This window comes from Taudactylus pleione, unplaced genomic scaffold, assembly GCF_031769625.1.
Source record: "Taudactylus pleione unplaced genomic scaffold, aTauple2 ptg000987l, whole genome shotgun sequence".
NCBI classification, from domain to species: Eukaryota; Metazoa; Chordata; class Amphibia; order Anura; family Myobatrachidae; genus Taudactylus; species Taudactylus pleione.
The window spans coordinates 2,113,485-2,129,980 of record NW_028285388.1 but is presented as its reverse complement, the minus strand read 5'-3'; the positions used below and the strand labels follow the sequence as shown (position 1 = coordinate 2,129,980).

Below are 16,496 nucleotides of genomic sequence, written 5' to 3'. Positions count from 1 at the left end.
GAGCTGGGGGAGGAGGAGGGGAGAGCAGGATTGGGGGGGAGGGGAGGAGCTGGGGGAGGGGAGAGCAGGATTGGGGGGGGAGGGGAGGAGCTGGAGGAGGGGAGAGCAGGATTGGGGGGGGAGGGGAGGAGCTGGAGGAGGGGAGAGCAGGATTGGGGGGGGAGGGGAGGAGGAGGAGCTGGGGGAGGGGAGTGCAGGACAGGGGGGAGAGAGCAATCTTTCTCCCTCTGTGATGTCCCCACCAGTTCCTGTTGCATGTACAGGATCATTCACCATGATTCCGCTCACACATTGCTGCCTCCTCATATTATACACAATTACTGCGCTATAGATATTTATGCAATGAAAGAGGTACATTTTATGAAAGTAGAGGCAGAGGAAAAGACTGGGCCCATAAAGTCAGGCTTCTCTCATTCCCATGAACATTGTGTGCAGGGTTTATATACAGCAGCGGTTCTCAGTTTGGCTTGTTATCATCTTGTAGTGGGGGTCGCATAACCCGTTACACCAGGGGTGGGGAACCTTTTTTCTTCTGAGGGCCATTTTGATTTATAAAATATTTGCGGGACCGGTGCAGGCCACGACCCCTCTGTGTGATGTCACACGGGGCGAGGCCACAATCGCCGGTGATTACAGCAATGCCCGGAGCATCCTGAGGATGCTCCAGGGAGCTGTAAAGGCAGCGGTGTGACCGTATGAAGCATCCTAAGGAGGCTCCAGGCGGCACTGCTGCATAGATTCTGGCTGCAAGGTGACATTCTATGCACCCTGATAGCCAGATGAGGCTAGCAGAATAAAACTCCGATGGCCAGACCAAATGATTCCAGGGGCCTTATACAGCCCCTGGGTCTGAGGTTCCCCATCCCTGCTTTAAACCATATAGTACTCCACCTGCAGAGGCAGCGCTGGTGGGGACCCATGTAATACAGGTAGGGTCTATGGAGATCATCCCAAAAGCAAAAAAGTGACAGACTCCCATCAGCCAAGGTATAAGGCATCTTGCTGTAGCCTAGGAGATGATCATTACATTTATCCACAAGCTGATTGTGCTTCTGCCTCATTGTCTATACATAACAATGCAGCTTCTTAGTAAAGGAACCTGCGCGTTCCACTAATAAAATCCTCAGGCCCGATAAACCCTCTGATGTAAGATTTTGTCAGACTGGGCGATTGCTTTGGGTGCACAGACATGTGGTTGAGGTTAAATGACCCGCTTGACTGACCGTGCAACATATGTATAATCCCTATTAAAATTGGGAGGTCTTCCAAGCATAGGAGAAATGCCTATGAACCAGATACATTACACAGAGAAAGACAAGTTTAAGGAAGGTATTTGCTATGTAGCATATGTATCTGATATACTGAGTGTGGATACAGTTACTGGTAGTAGCTAGGAGCTAGCCCTTTTGTCAGCAGGTTCAGCAGTGGTAATAAGAATTGTTGGAGTCTTTGAAACTTGTGTCCTAATATCAAATGGCCACTAGGTGTCGCTACAGTTCATGTAAAAACGTAACCGATAACAAAGTTTAACATACAGTTCCACAAGCTGGTTAGTTACATGCCTCATTTGTCACAGGACCCCCTAATATTACTTCCACCACCACCATGGACTGGTTCTCGGGCATCTTCTGTAAAGGATGGCTTTAAAGGATGGTTTCCCAGTCAGCTTTTGGGAGCATGGCCCACATTTATCAACCAGTGATATTTCCTGATCACTTATCTTAAATGGTGCTCCAACCAATCGGCTCCTAATTGTCATGTGTTTGAAAAATGAGTTATGAGCTGATTGGTTGGAGCATCATTTAAGACTGTGTGTATAAAACGAGGTATAACAAGAAAATCACTTGTTGCTAAACTTGGGCCAATGTCCCTTAACGAGACTGCGTCTAAAGGGTCTGTCACGTGCCCTGGAGAGCAGGCGCTGTGGGTTGTATAGATGCCCGAGTGTTTTGCCACAGTTATCCTTAAATATAATTAATTACCCATTTTGTTACATTATAGAGACAGGGCTGATACATTGTCCACCACCTCCATCCTGGTAATCACCCAGGGGAAAATACACCCTGACTTTTTATCTTGTTCAATTGCCACTAGGAAATGTCAGCATTTATCCAGGTTTGACCATGTATAAGAAAGTATTTCAGCGTTTATAGGTACTTTGAGATAGGAGACATTTACGTGAAATGTGATTGTGTTTTTTTTTTTTTCCTTTTGCTGGTCACATAATGTAGAAATAAGGGTAATTGCGTCCGATAACGTCATTGATCGATACCGTACAAGGCAGGTGCCTTGTGAAACAGACCCCCTGTGTCTTGTAATGACTCTTTCCATAGATGATGCAAGTAATAGTTTTATATACATTTTGATTTGCACTATACAATGTGACCATGCAGTTACTAATGCACTATTATGTCTGGTCATGGAGAGACAGGGATTAGGACCGTGAGAGCCAAATCTCTTGCGGGATCTACCTGTGTAGCAGCACCAGCTATGACTGTTATCGCCATCTCAACTTGTGTTCGCTGTCACTCACTCTTGGAGCGTGAATCACCCACGTAATAGTAACTTAGCAGAGGTATTTACCATACAGCCCTGCAGCTGCTGTGTAACTACAAATACCAGCATGACCTGCCACAGTTTTGCTATTAGGTCATGCTAAAACTGTGGCAGGGCATGCTGTGATATGTGGTTCCACAGCACCTGGACGGCCGCATGTTGAACATACCTGTTTTAATGGAATGATAAATTAACTTTTTGTTATGACCTCTGTGCTACAAATTCATTTGGATCGTGTTGATCTTTTTGCCAAAATGAAGGATAATCCAACAAGGTGAAATGTGCCTCATGTACAGGTGTAGTCACCCCCTGTATACAGTAATAGGACATTTCCCGCAGCTGCTTGTATATCCCCTATTACAACCATATCAGAGGTGATGCTATGGGGACGATCAGCAGCAATATCCGGTACGCATGAACATCTGCAGCACTCAGCATGGAACGTTTGTACGATAAAATAACTGTCACCTCTCCGAGCTTTGGACATGATTTAGATATGTATGTACACCCGATGGGTGCGCTTCACCCGCTTTTTGTTTTTTTATTTGGTTTGTCTTTTACTAGTCCTCTCCATCCAGTTTCCACCTATTGCTTCTCGGAATAAGGGCCGTAATTTCTCTTTTATATGTAATAAGCTGGGGAAGGCACAAGAGGAGATTTATAATGTGCGTATGTGTATATACGGACTAGAGAGACTACCTGTTCCTTCCACGTGGACCACGCTCACTATATAATCATTGGGGCAGAAGTACCGAATTCCAATATATTACAACTCTTTGGCAAACTCTGAAGAACAGTTTGGCTCCACCACAACAGCCCCGGTGCAGTGTACAAGCACAGCCGGGCCACCAGTGTGGCTAGAACTCTCTTGCTTCCTGTAGCTGGGACAGATACTCCTCCTCAGAGGGGTTCTCAGGACAACCCCGGCCATTGTTTGGGGGGCGCAGCGAGTGGATGCGGCTCCAGTCGCCCTTGCACAGAATCCAGGGCATCACGTCTGCTTTGTAGTGAAGTTCAGGGGAGAAGTCTGCACTGATGAGGTTGGGGATCCCAGCTGCACGGCCGCGGGTTAGCAGTCTCAGGGAATGGTCATAACAGCAGTGCTGCGCTCCCAGGCTGCTGCTGTCTCGAGAGAGCAACGAACGCAAGCAGAAGTGAGCGCCGGGATTGTAAATATCCAGTCTTTCCCGGCCGCCGCTTGCATCTCTCCAGCGGAAACTGCTGGCCAGGTTTTCATCTCGCAGCATCAGTGAACTGTATACTGCTTCTGATGGGTAATAGCAAGGGCAGCTGGGCAATTCTGTCAGCACCCGCTGTAAATAGTTGCTCAGGAAGTCACTCTTACATGCCAGCCACCGATCACAGCTGTCCTGGTGAGCTGGAAGAGAATGAATTGCATTTTAGAACAGATAAATGGATGGTGGTAATGTAACAAAGAGGAAAGAGACGGAGCAGCAAACTGATGAGACTGAAGGGAAGGGAGGAGGCGGAATGTGGACATAAGAAATGAAGAGGCGTGAGATTGGAGAATAGGTGATAAATGAAGAGAGTTGGCGGGGAAACTTCTGGGAAACTGAACATTTGAGAGATGGGGATCGTGAGACATGAAAAGAACAGATATGACGAACTATGAGAAATGAAGAGAGCTATGGGGAATGTGAGATGGGGGCCTGAGAAATGGAGAGTAGGGAGGAGGGTGAGACAATGAGATGGGGGACTAAGAAATTAGCGTTTGGGGGGGTGGGGGGATGTGAGATGGGGGACTGAGAAATGAAGGGTATTGGGGGGAATGTGAGATGGGGACTGAGAAATGAAGAGCGATGGGGGCCTGAGAAATGGAGAGTAGGGAGGAGGGTGAGACAAAGAGATGGGGACTGAGAAATGAAGAGAGTGGAAAGAAATGTGAGATGGGGGACTGAGAAATGAAGAGCATTGTGGGAGGGATGTGAGATGGGGGACTGAGAAATGAAGAGCGTTGTGGGAGGGATGTGAGTTGGGGAATGAGAAATGAAGAGCGTTGGAATGTGAGATGGGGGATTGAGAAATGGAGAGTAGGGAGGAGGGTGAGACAAAGAGATGGGGACTGAGAAATGAAGAGAGTGGAAAGAAATGTGAGTTTGGGGACTGAGACATGAAGAGCGTTAGGGGGAATGAGATGGGGGATGTGAGATATGGGCCTGAAATGGAGAGAGTGGAAAGAAATGGGAGACTGAGAAATGAAGAGCGTTGGGGGGATGTGAGATGGGGGACTGAGAAATGAAGAGCGTTGGGGGGATGTGAGATGGGGGACTGAGAAATGAAGAGCGTTGGGGGGGATGTGAGATGGGGGACTGAGAAATGAAGAGCGATGGGGGACTGAGAAATGAAGAGAGTGGAAAGAAATGTGAGTTTGGGGACTGAGACATGAAGAGCGTTAGGGGGAATGAGATGGGGGATGTGAGATATGGGCCTGAAATGGAGAGAGTGGAAAGAAATGGGAGACTGAGAAATGAAGAGCGTTGGGGGGGATGTGAGATGGGGGACTGAGAAATGAAGAGCGTTGGGGGGGATGTGAGATGGGGGACTGAGAAATGAAGAGCGTTGGGGGGGATGTGAGATATGGGGGACTGAGAAATGAAGAGCGTTGGGGGGGATGTGAGATGGGGACAGAAATGAAGAGCGTTGGGGGGATGTGAGATGGGGGACTGAGAAATGAAGAGCGTTGGGGGGGATGTGAGATGGGGGACTGAGAAAGGAAGAGCGTTGGGGGGATGCGAGATGGGGGACTGAGAAATGAAGAGCGTTGGGGGGATGTGAGATGGGGGACTGAGAAATGAAGAGCGTTGGGGGGATGTAAGATGGGGGACTGAGAAATGAAGAGCGTTGGGGGGGATGTGAGATGGGGACTGAGAAATGAAGAGCGTTGGGGGGGATGTGAGATGGGGGACTGAGAAATGACGAGCGTTGGGGATAATGTGAGATGGGGGTCTGAGAATGAAGAGCGTTGGGGGAATGTGAGATGGGGACTGAGAAATGAGGAGCGTTGGGGGAATGTGAGATGGGGGACTGAGAATGAAGAGTGTTGGGGGAATGTGAGATGGGAATTGAGAAATGAAGAGCATTGGGGAATGTGAGATGGACTGAGAAATGAAGAGTGTTGCGGGGGAATGTGAGATGGGGGACTGAGAAATGAAGAGTTGGGGGGGATAAATGAAGCTGTGAATGATCAAGAGAAATGATAACCGTGAGGGTTGATGAGAAGAGAGATATATTTGGGGGACAAAAAAGTGAAGCAAAATTGAGTAACAAAAACAATAAGAAAACAATAATAAATGACAGAATAGCTGAAATGGAAAGATTAGGGGACAGGATGGAGAATGCTGTGTGTGTAAGAAATCTTTATCATTTCCCTACAACTGTCCATCAGATCTCACCAGACTCTGGAGCCGGGGTCTCACTCTTGGCCGGAGTTGTCCACAGCGTCGCATTCTCTGCATTTTCCTGTTCTCCTAGAGAATCATAAATAAGTAATATGTATATTGTTATCTGGATACAGTCATTGTAAATATTATATTTTTATGTAAGATACTGTACATGTATTATTGTTATTACGTAGAATCCATTATACATAAATATAGGGAGAAGCTACTATTCCATAATAATCAGTCATTTATTGCAGCTAATGATATCATATGTAACATCAACTAATGGAAACTCGCCACGGCTAGTAATAGCATGTGTGTGACATCACAGCTAATGGTAATGTCTGTGACATCAGAACTAATGATATCATATGTAACATCCACTAATGGAAACTGTGACATCAGAGCTAATGGTAATGTCTGTGATATCATCTCCAGTCACACACAATGCAGATAGTTAATGTTTATCAACTGCGCATGCGACTTAGGTCCCGATTCAGAGGCGCTCGCTATTTGCCTCCTGGCCGCTCACATAGCAGCTTGTGCGGGCGGACTGGCGATGATCGCGATCATCAGGCTTGCGACGAGACCTTTGTGGTAGGGTCTCGTCCACCACAAGCCCCAGTGAACTTCCTGCTCTAATAGAGCAGGAAGTTCACTACTGACATCACGAGTGATGTCAGTAGGGCCACCCACAAACGGCAGGCGTTCCTTCGGGAACGCCTCCGTTTGTCCAGCCATCCCCCCAACCCGCCTACAAAACGGGGCGAGCTGTCGATCAACATCGACAGACGCCCCATTTTGCTGCGAGCCCCGAGCGAGTGAAGTTCTCCCTCGTGCACGCCGCGCTTGCGAGCGGGTCTGAATCAGGCCCTTAGCCTCTTAAAACCCATACAGCGCCTGCGTCCCATGGTGTGTCCGCACAGAGTTGCGGCAGCGATTGAGACACATGATCCCAGAAATGTACTGGGCGGTGGCTATACAGAAGCACGAAGGTGACTTACTTATGAGCGTGTCGCGGGCGTGTTGCATAACTGTTTGCGAAGTTGGAGGCTTAGTTGCTTACATTGGAGGCCGTACGCAGACGGAGATCCTGCACCTAGTATGGGGCTGGTGCAAGTTTCTATGGTGCGACCGGTGGTTGTGTCTAAAGATGCACAAAGTGGACGTCTCAGTCCTTGCACACTTAGACGCCTGGATATACACCAGGGAAGGGAAGCACAAAGACTGCGCAAACGATGTACACTGGGACGCCCCTGCCTCAGACTCCTAATGTCATAGTCTCTGTGACATCACAGCTAATGATATTGTTTCCGTGACATCACAGACAAATTGTTCACCTATAAGAGCAGAAAGCTGATCATTAAAGGGCTCGCGGTCAGGGGGTCTCACCTGGACATGAGGGAAGGTCACACACTCGAGACTCTGTGGCCGTACAAGAGTAGCCACAGGATCGGGTACGTTTTTGACTGGGGCGGCCACAGGTTGCACTACATGGAGACCAATGACTCCACTCCTCCTCCTCGTAATCTGAGACAACAGAAACATACAAACAAGCCCAGAATTAATTCCCCTTTACTATCGGTGCGGCCCTGGAGAGGAAGAGCTCCCTTCTCTCAGTCACCCTATAGCTGGAGCAGGATATACTGCCCCTTCTATCACCTTACAGTGGGAGAAACGCCATATACAAATGCTTACTGCACATTTCTGCTGGTATCAGACTCACCGTAATGATATTTGTCCTCAGAGATCCAGTTGTCACCAGGGGTGCCATGTCCATTTGCATCTCCCCCACTGAGAACATTGTCCTCCCAGTCATACTGTGCGTAATCCCCCGCATCTGGCCCCACGGTGCCTGGGGTCGAAAACTTCCCACTAGGGAAATCGTTGTACTCCCAGAACAGTGGCCAGAAGAGCTCATGCTGAGACACCCACTCAGGATCGTCCCAGTCTGTGCGAGTATCAGAAAGGTCCAGCTCAACCTCTGCCTGAGAACTGGGGTCCACCTCGATAGTGACCTGGGAAACAGACCAGACCAATAAATTTTATATATATTCACACTGTACAATCAGTCACACCAAGCTATACATCTGTACAATTACACTAATCCATAAATCTATACAATCAGTCAACCAATCTATAGCATCTGTAAAATCAGTCACATTAATCCATACTTCTGTGCAGTCACACCAGTCTATACATCTGAACAATCAGTCACATCAATCCATTAATTTGTACTGTCACTCTAAATCAGTCACGCCAATCTAAATATCTGCACTATCACACTCACACCAATCTAAACATCTGCACTATCACACTCACACCAATCTAAACATCTGCATGATCACACTCATGCCAATCCACACATCTGCACTATCACAATCACAATCCAAACATCTGTACTATCACACTCACACCAATCTATACATCTGCACTATCACACGCACACCAATCTATACATCTGCACTATAACACTCACACCAATCTATACATCTGCACTATCACACTCACACCAATCTATACATCTGCACTATCACACTCACACCAATCTAAACATCTGCATGATCACACTCATGCCAATCCACACATCTGCACTATCACAATCCAAACATCTGTACTATCACACTCACACCAATCTATACATCTGCACTATCACACGCACACCAATCTATACATCTGCACTATCACACTCACACCAATCTATACATCTGCACTATCACACTCACACCAATCTATACATCTGCACTATCACACGCACACCAATTCAAACATCTGCACTATCACACTCACACCAATCCAAACATCTGCACTATCACTCACACCAATCTATACACCTGTAATATCTCACTCCAATCCAAACATCTGTACTATCACACTCACACCAATCTATACACCTGTACTATCACACTCTAATCTAAACATCTGCACTATCACACTTTACTCCAATCCAAACATCTGCACTATCACACTTTACTCCAATCAAAACATCTGTACTATCACACTTTACTCCAATCCAAACATCTGCACTATCACACTCACACAAATTTATACACCTGTAATATCTCACTCCAACCCAAACATCTGTACTATCACATTTTACTCCAATCTAAACATCTGCACTATCACACTTTACTCCAATCCAAACATCTGTACTATCACTCACTCCAATCCAAACATCTGCACTATCACACTCACACCAATCTATACACCTGTAATATCTCACTCCAATCCAAACATCTGTACTATCACTTTACTCCAATCCAAACATCTGCACTATCACACTCACTCCAATCCAAACATCTTTACTATCACACTTTACTCCAATCCAAACATCTGTACTATCACACTTTACTACAAACCAAACATCTGCACTATCACACTCACACCAATCTATACACCTGTAATATCTTACTCCAATCCAAACATCTGTACTATCACACTCACACCAATCTATACACCTGTAATATCTCACTCCAATCGAAACATCTGTACTATCACACTTTACTCCAATCCAAACATCTATACTATCACACTCACACCAATCCAAACAACTGTACTATCACACTCACACCAATCCAAACATCTGCACTATCACACTTTACTCCAATCCAAACATCTGCACTATCACACTCACACCAATCTATACATCTGTAATATCTCACTCCAATCCAAACATATGTACTATCACACTTTACTATAATCCAAACATCTGCACTATAACACTCACACCAATCCAAACAACTGTACTATCACACTCACACCAATCCAAACATCTGCACTATCACACTCACACCAATCCAAACATCTGCACTATCACACTTTACTCCAATCCAAACATCTGCACTATCACACTCACACCAATCTATACACCTGTAATATCTCACTCCAATCCAAACATCTGTACTATCACACTTTACTATAATCCAAACATCTGCACTATCACACTCACACCAATCCAAACATCTGTACTATCACACTCACACCAATCCAAACATCTGTACTATCACACTCACACCAATCTATACACCTGTACTATCACACTCACACCAATCTATACACCTGTAATATCTCACCCCAATCCAAACATCTGTACTATCACACTCACACCAATCCAAACATCTGCACTATCACACTCACACCAATCTATACACCTGTAATATCTCACCCCAATCCAATCATCTATACTATCACACTCACACCATTCCAAACATCTGCACTATCACACTCACACCAATCCAAACATCTGCACTATCACACTCACACCAATCCAAACATATGCACTATCACACTCACTCCAATCCAAACAACTGTACTATCACACTCACACCAATCCAAACATCTGCACTATCACACTCACACCAATCTATACACCTGTAATATCTCACCCCAATCCAATCATCTATACTATCACACTCACACCATTCCAAACATCTGCACTATCACACTCACACCAATCCAAACATCTGCACTATCACACTCACACCAATCCAAACATATGCACTATCACACTCACTCCAATCCAAACAACTGTACTATCACACTCACACCAATCCAAACATCTGCACTATCACACTCACACCAATCTATACACCTGTAATATCTCACGCCAATCCAATCATCTGCACTATCACACTCACACCAATCTATACACCTGTAATATCTCACGCCAATCCAAACATCTGTACTATCACACTCACACCGATCCAAACATCTGCACTATCACACTCACACCAATCCAAACATCTGTACTATCACACTCACACCAATCCAAACATCTGCAATATCACACTCACACCAATCCAAACATCTGCAATATCACACTCACACCAATCCAAACATCTGCACTATCTCACTCACACCAATACACATGTATAATCACACTCGCATTAATCTAGAGGAAAGTTAGGATGAAATGATGGTGCATCATGCAACACTGGCTGAGGGAGGGAATAAGGTTATAGTCTCACCTGAATATTGGGGTTCTCTGAGGTGAGGTTGGCCTTGGACAGTTTCTGTAAATCTAGGATAAAGGTGGATTCTTCTTTGGGCAGATTGTCTTGAGAAGGAAAAACCTCACTTTCATCCCCTTTGGGGGGGTGCGTGTATGGCTGTGGTCTGACAACCATGGGGTTATCTTCTGATTGCTGGTTCCCCTGCCCATAGAGGTGACATAGAGAGATCAGTCCCATTCGGAGCCAGCACTGAGGTGTGTCATTTTACACTGCTAACACCAGGAGCCACTCCACACACTGCCATCAATTAATACTTGTCCCCAGAGCTTGCACTCTAACCCTGTATAAAACCAGGAGACCTTCTGCACACCTCCGTCAACTAGCACTTGACCCCCGTGACTAAAAAGAAACCCTGCTACATATGTCATTAAGTATAGTAATACTAGTTACCGTTACCAGAAAACCTTCAGTACACCGTCAACTAATACTAGTCCTCAGAGCTTGCAATTTACTGCTATATAAAACCAGGAGTCACTCTGCACACAACCAACAACTAATACTAGTTATCAGAGCTTGCAATCTAACACTATGTAATCTGTACACAGCAATCTACTACTACTAGTCCCCAAAGCTAGCAGTCTAATCATGTATGAAATCAGGATACTGATCTTCACATCTCCATCATCTAGTAGTCCACAGAGCTCGCAGTTTAACCCTATATAAAACCATAAGTTTCCTTGCCCAAAGTCACTAATACCCCTATCATACAGAAAAAACCCGGGTTTTTGGACATGAATGTGCATCTACCCGGATTTTTGCTATGTGTGAACAGAAATGACCTGGGTCCATGACCCTGCTCTATACCAGGGCTTTTCCCGGGGGGGAACCCGAGTAGCCTCTAGTGTGAATGCATCCAACCCAGGTTTTTAGAAAACTTTCTCATTGGCTGTTCTGTGCACCTGCTGATGACATCAACTGCAGTCACCTGGACATATGGCTGGGGGGAATCGGTATGAAATACTGACGGAGGAGATGCCTGATGGTTTGCATCCCGACGGGAATGGCAAGTAATGTTCCCCTGTCCTATTTACCCCCTAACCCCCCTCTTTTGTACCCTAACACTAACCCTCCCCCCTTACTGCCTAACCTCCCCCCCTGGTGGTGCCTGAACCTAACCCCCCCCCCCCCCCCCCCCCTTGTCTGGAGCCTAACCCTAACTTCCCTCATCTCGCAGCCTAACCCTAAGTCCCCCCGGGGGGCCTAAACCTAACCCCCGCCCCGCAGCTGATACTTACCTTGCCCTGGTCTCCTCACGATCGGGATGACGGCCGCTGGGATTTCAGCATCAGCATCCCCAGTCATGTTGGGATTCCGCCGCCAGTGTTCTCGCGGTGACCGGGATTCGGGCGCCGAGATTTCGGCAGCCGGCATCCCATTCGTCGGGATATTGACTACATCCCGGCTGGGGAGCAAACTAATTTAAGTGTGTATTATTTTATGTTTAACTTATATTGTAATGTAATAATGTATTGGTTTTCAATAAAAAAAAAAACACTGGAAACAAACAAACTTTGTGGCCTTTACTCTAAAAATGCAAATTTTTATATTGTGTCATTACTGTATCCACCCCAAATTCCAGTGCGGTCCCGGGTTTAGGGCCTGATTCAGCAAAGATCGCAGTTGCTTATACGCATGCGAACAGATTACACATCGCAGTGCGCGAACCAGACGCTGCGATTGGGACTGTGATCGCAGTGACCACGCAGACCCATCGCAGAGTGAATGACCGGAAGTGCCGTTTGTGGGTGGTGATGATGTGGCCTGGCGAACGCAGGCATGCCAGTGCTTTTCAACGGCGTTGCATGGGCGCGCATAAATTAGCCACTGTGATATTAGTCATCAGAGCTTGCAATCTAATCCTGTATAAAACCAGATCTCCTGAACACCAACATCAGCTAATATTAGTCCCCAGGGCTTTCCAGGATATCATGTGCATGCAGCCATCAACTAATACTAGTCCTCAGAGCTTACAATCCAATGCTGCATAAAACCAGAATAATGCATGCACACGGACATCAAATAATGCTATCACCAAAGCTTGCAAATTTAATCCTGTATAAAGCCAAGTGATCTTCTGCACACCACCATCAACTGATACTAGTCCCTAGAGCTTGCAATCTAATCATGTATAACACCAGCATACCACCCCTGAATTCAGCCACTAACTAGCCCCAAAATCTTGCAATCTAACCCTTTATGGAAAATGAGGAGCTCCTCTGAACGCACCCATCAACCAATCCTAGTCATCGCATTGCTGTCTAATCCTGTAGTAAACCAGGAGACCCCTTCAATACAGCCACTAACACACGAATAAAAGTCCCCAGATTAACCATGTTTACAACCGGTAGACCTCTTGCACACCATCATCAACTAATACTAGTCCCCATAGCTTGCACTCTAAACCAGTATAAAACCAGGAGACCTTTTGCGCACTAACGTCAATCGTCACTAGTAGCCCAGAACTCGCGATCTAATCCTGTATAATACCAGAAGATCTCCTGCACAATGCTATCAACTAATACTAGTCCCCAGATCTTGCACTCTAACACTGTATAAAACCAGATATACCCTTACATAGTCACTAATACCAGTCCCCAGAGCTTGTAGTCTAAACCTGTACAAAACTAAAACACCTATTGCACACCTCCATCAGCTAAAAGTGGTCCCCAGAGCTTGCATTCTACTGTATAAAGCCAGCAACTCTCCTACATACAGCCAAATGATACTAGTTACCAGATTTTGCAAAATAACACATGTATCACTCAGATAAGAAAACCTTGTCCCAGGAGCTTGCAATCTTATGTATCACCCACATACTGAGCCTGTCCAAAAAGCTTACAATTTAATACACGCACACATTATATATATATATATATATACATATATACATATATATATATATATACATACATACATACATATATATATATATATACATTTATACTGAGCCCTCATCCCCAGAGTTTACAGTATAATAACACAGATACTGAGATCTCATCCCTACAGTTTACAATATAACCCATGTATCACAGATACTGAGCCCTTGTCCACAGAGCTCACAATCTAATATATGTATCACAGAGCTAACTAAGCTTTCATCCCTACATTTTACAATCTAGCACACACATATTACATAGATACTGAACCCTTATCACCTAAAGAGCTCACTATTTAACACATGTATCAAACTGATACAGTCCTTGTCCACAGAGCTCAGAATCTAACACGCATAGCTCACAGATAATGAGCCCTCAACACCTATAAAGCTCACTATTTAACACATGTATTACACAGATAAGAAACCCTTGTCCCAAGAGCTTACAATCTAACTCACATATAACCCACATACTGAGCACTTGTCCAAAAAGCTTGCAATCTAACACATGTATCACACATACTGAGCTGAGCCCTCGACCCAGAGATTACAATATAACCCATGTATCAGAGATACTGAGATCTCATCCCTAAAGTTTACAATATAACCCATGTATCACACAGATACTGAGATCTCATCCCTAAAGCGTACAATATAACCTTTGTATCACACAGATACTGAGATTTCATCTCTACAGTTTACAATACAACCCATGTATCACACAGATACTGAGACTCATCCCTACAGCTTACAATGTAACCTATGTATCACACAGATACTGAGACTCATCCCTACAGCTTACAATATAACCTTTGTATCACAGATACTGAGATCTCATCCCTACAGTTTACAATGCAACCTATGTATCACACAGCTACTGAGATCTCATCCCTACAGTTTACAATGTAACCTATTTATCACACAGATACTGAAATCTCATCCCTACAGTTTACAATGTAACCTATGTACCACACAGATACTGAAATCTCATTCCTACAGTTTACAATGTAACCTATGTACCACACAGATACTGAGATCTCATCCCTACAGTTTACAATGTAACCTATGTACCACACAGATACTGAGATCTCATCCCTACAGTTTACAATGTAACCTATTTATCACACAGATACTGAGATCTCATTCCTACAGTTTACAATGTAACCTATGTATCAAACAGATACTGAGATCTCATCCCTACAGTTTACAATGTAATACGTTACACAAAAACAGCCCTTGTCCACAGAGCTCATAATCTAATACATACCCAGGAGTCACAATCTCACGTGTCATAGACATTTTAAACTCTTGTCCATCGGTTTGTATAATCCAAATACTTACTGATACTTGTCCAGGATATTCTTGTTTTAAGAGCTGACAATCACATGTCGCTCTTTCCTCACCCAGAGCCTGTTTTTTTCATTATACAGAAACCATCAGAGAGCTGAGCTCACAATACAACTTGCCATCTACTATGTATCACCCCCCCCCCCCCCCCGAAATGTAAGGGCAGATTTAAGTGTACAGGATCCTTGCCCGCAGAGCTTGCAATCGCAGGGAATATCTTCTCACCTGGGAGGGTCGGGGGGTTGAGGCGGGGGCCCCCCATAGCAGCTCCAGGCAGCAGGTTAGCAGAAACAGATGTAAGAGCCCGGGCATGTCTGAACACCCGGCCGGGTCACTGGCACGTCATGTGCTCCCTATGGGGATGCAGCCCCCCATCTCTGCTGCGGGCTCCGGGAGCTCTCCCCGAACTCTCCTCTGCTGCCGGGGCGGAGCCTGAGACGTCACGGGGCGGGGCTGGCTGCGAACTTGAATGAAACATCACAGTGGAGTTTGTGGATTTAGTGTATCAGATAGAGCTCCTTCCCACTGAGCCAGGGCTGGGACTTGTAGTGTCACAGCAGAGTACAGGCTGGTTGCTGTAATGTACTGATAGGGATATGAAATAGATGTAAAAATAACCACATAGCTGGCTAATATTGTTTCCGAAACAGCTCAAAACTTTTTTTTTAATGATTGAATTAGGACAAGAACATTTATTTGTAACTTATCCAACATGATTTTATAAAAAAAAAAAAATATATATATTTTTTTCCAACACATAACATTAATATCGATTTTAATATCGAACAGCGATATATTGGTCCATCGATGATCAGGGCATTGCGGCTCTGCAATCCCCTGGCGGCTACTCCTCTGATCATCTGCTGGGTACACACTGAGGCCTATTTCCTCGGTGGACGCTCATCCTGCAGCCGCTGGGTGGGGGGGTCCTGAAGTGCTGCCTGATCAGCAGTGATGGACTACACAGCAGACACTGGGGGAGGGTGCAAGGACGCAGAGAGGGCAGGAGGTCCCTCTGCGATTGGCAGCTGCTCTATCTTCCGGCAGTCGCCCAATGGGCGTTCATTTCTGGCTGGTCACATAGTTTGCTACCATGTCAGGGAACGCTCAGCCTTGGGTGTTCGCAAACAATGTTTTCTGGGAGTACCCAATAATATTAAGCATCCCCTAAACGTAACGAGGGACTGCAACAGATACCGCCGATCAGTGGCTTAACTTGGGGGGTCGAGCAGGGCACGCCCCCTGGGTGCCATCGGGCCAGCGGCACGGGTGGGGCGGTCCAGTAGAGTGGTTTTAAGTCAGTGG

The 16,496-nt window shown here is 45.6% G+C and overlaps 1 protein-coding gene across 2 annotated transcripts; it reads right to left on the bottom strand.

Moving 5' to 3' along the window:
* Positions 1-2,018: 2,018 nt before the first annotated feature.
* ISM2 (isthmin 2) lies at positions 2,019-15,608 on the bottom strand. Of its 2 annotated transcripts, XM_088460895.1 has the most exons (6): positions 15,417-15,608; positions 10,925-11,110; positions 7,684-7,975; positions 7,350-7,487; positions 5,970-6,044; positions 2,019-3,934 (listed from the first exon to the last, which is right to left on the bottom strand). In XM_088460895.1, the coding sequence occupies exons 1-6, from the start codon at positions 15,501-15,503 to the stop codon at positions 3,414-3,416; spliced, it is 1,299 nt and encodes a 432-aa protein (XP_088317021.1). In that variant the 5' UTR covers positions 15,504-15,608; the 3' UTR covers positions 2,019-3,413. The 2 variants fall into 2 exon arrangements, with proteins under 2 accessions (XP_088317021.1, XP_088317022.1); XM_088460896.1 differs by lacking the exon at positions 7,350-7,487.
* Between the last annotated feature and the right edge of the window lie 888 nt (positions 15,609-16,496).

What these genes read in the sequence shown, in the direction of transcription:
- ISM2 (XM_088460895.1), bottom strand. Translation starts at nt 15,503, where the DNA reads ATGCCCGGGCTCTTACATCTGTTTCTGCTAACCTGCTGCCTGGAGCTG. An exon ending in TGAGGACAAATATCATTACG is followed by an intron (nt 7,488 to 7,683) that starts GTGAGTCTGATA and finishes CTGTTGTCTCAG; the next exon opens with ATTACGAGGAGGAGGAGTGG. An exon ending in TGACCTTCCCTCATGTCCAG is followed by an intron (nt 6,045 to 7,349) that starts GTGAGACCCCCT and finishes ATGATTCTCTAG; the next exon opens with GAGAACAGGAAAATGCAGAG.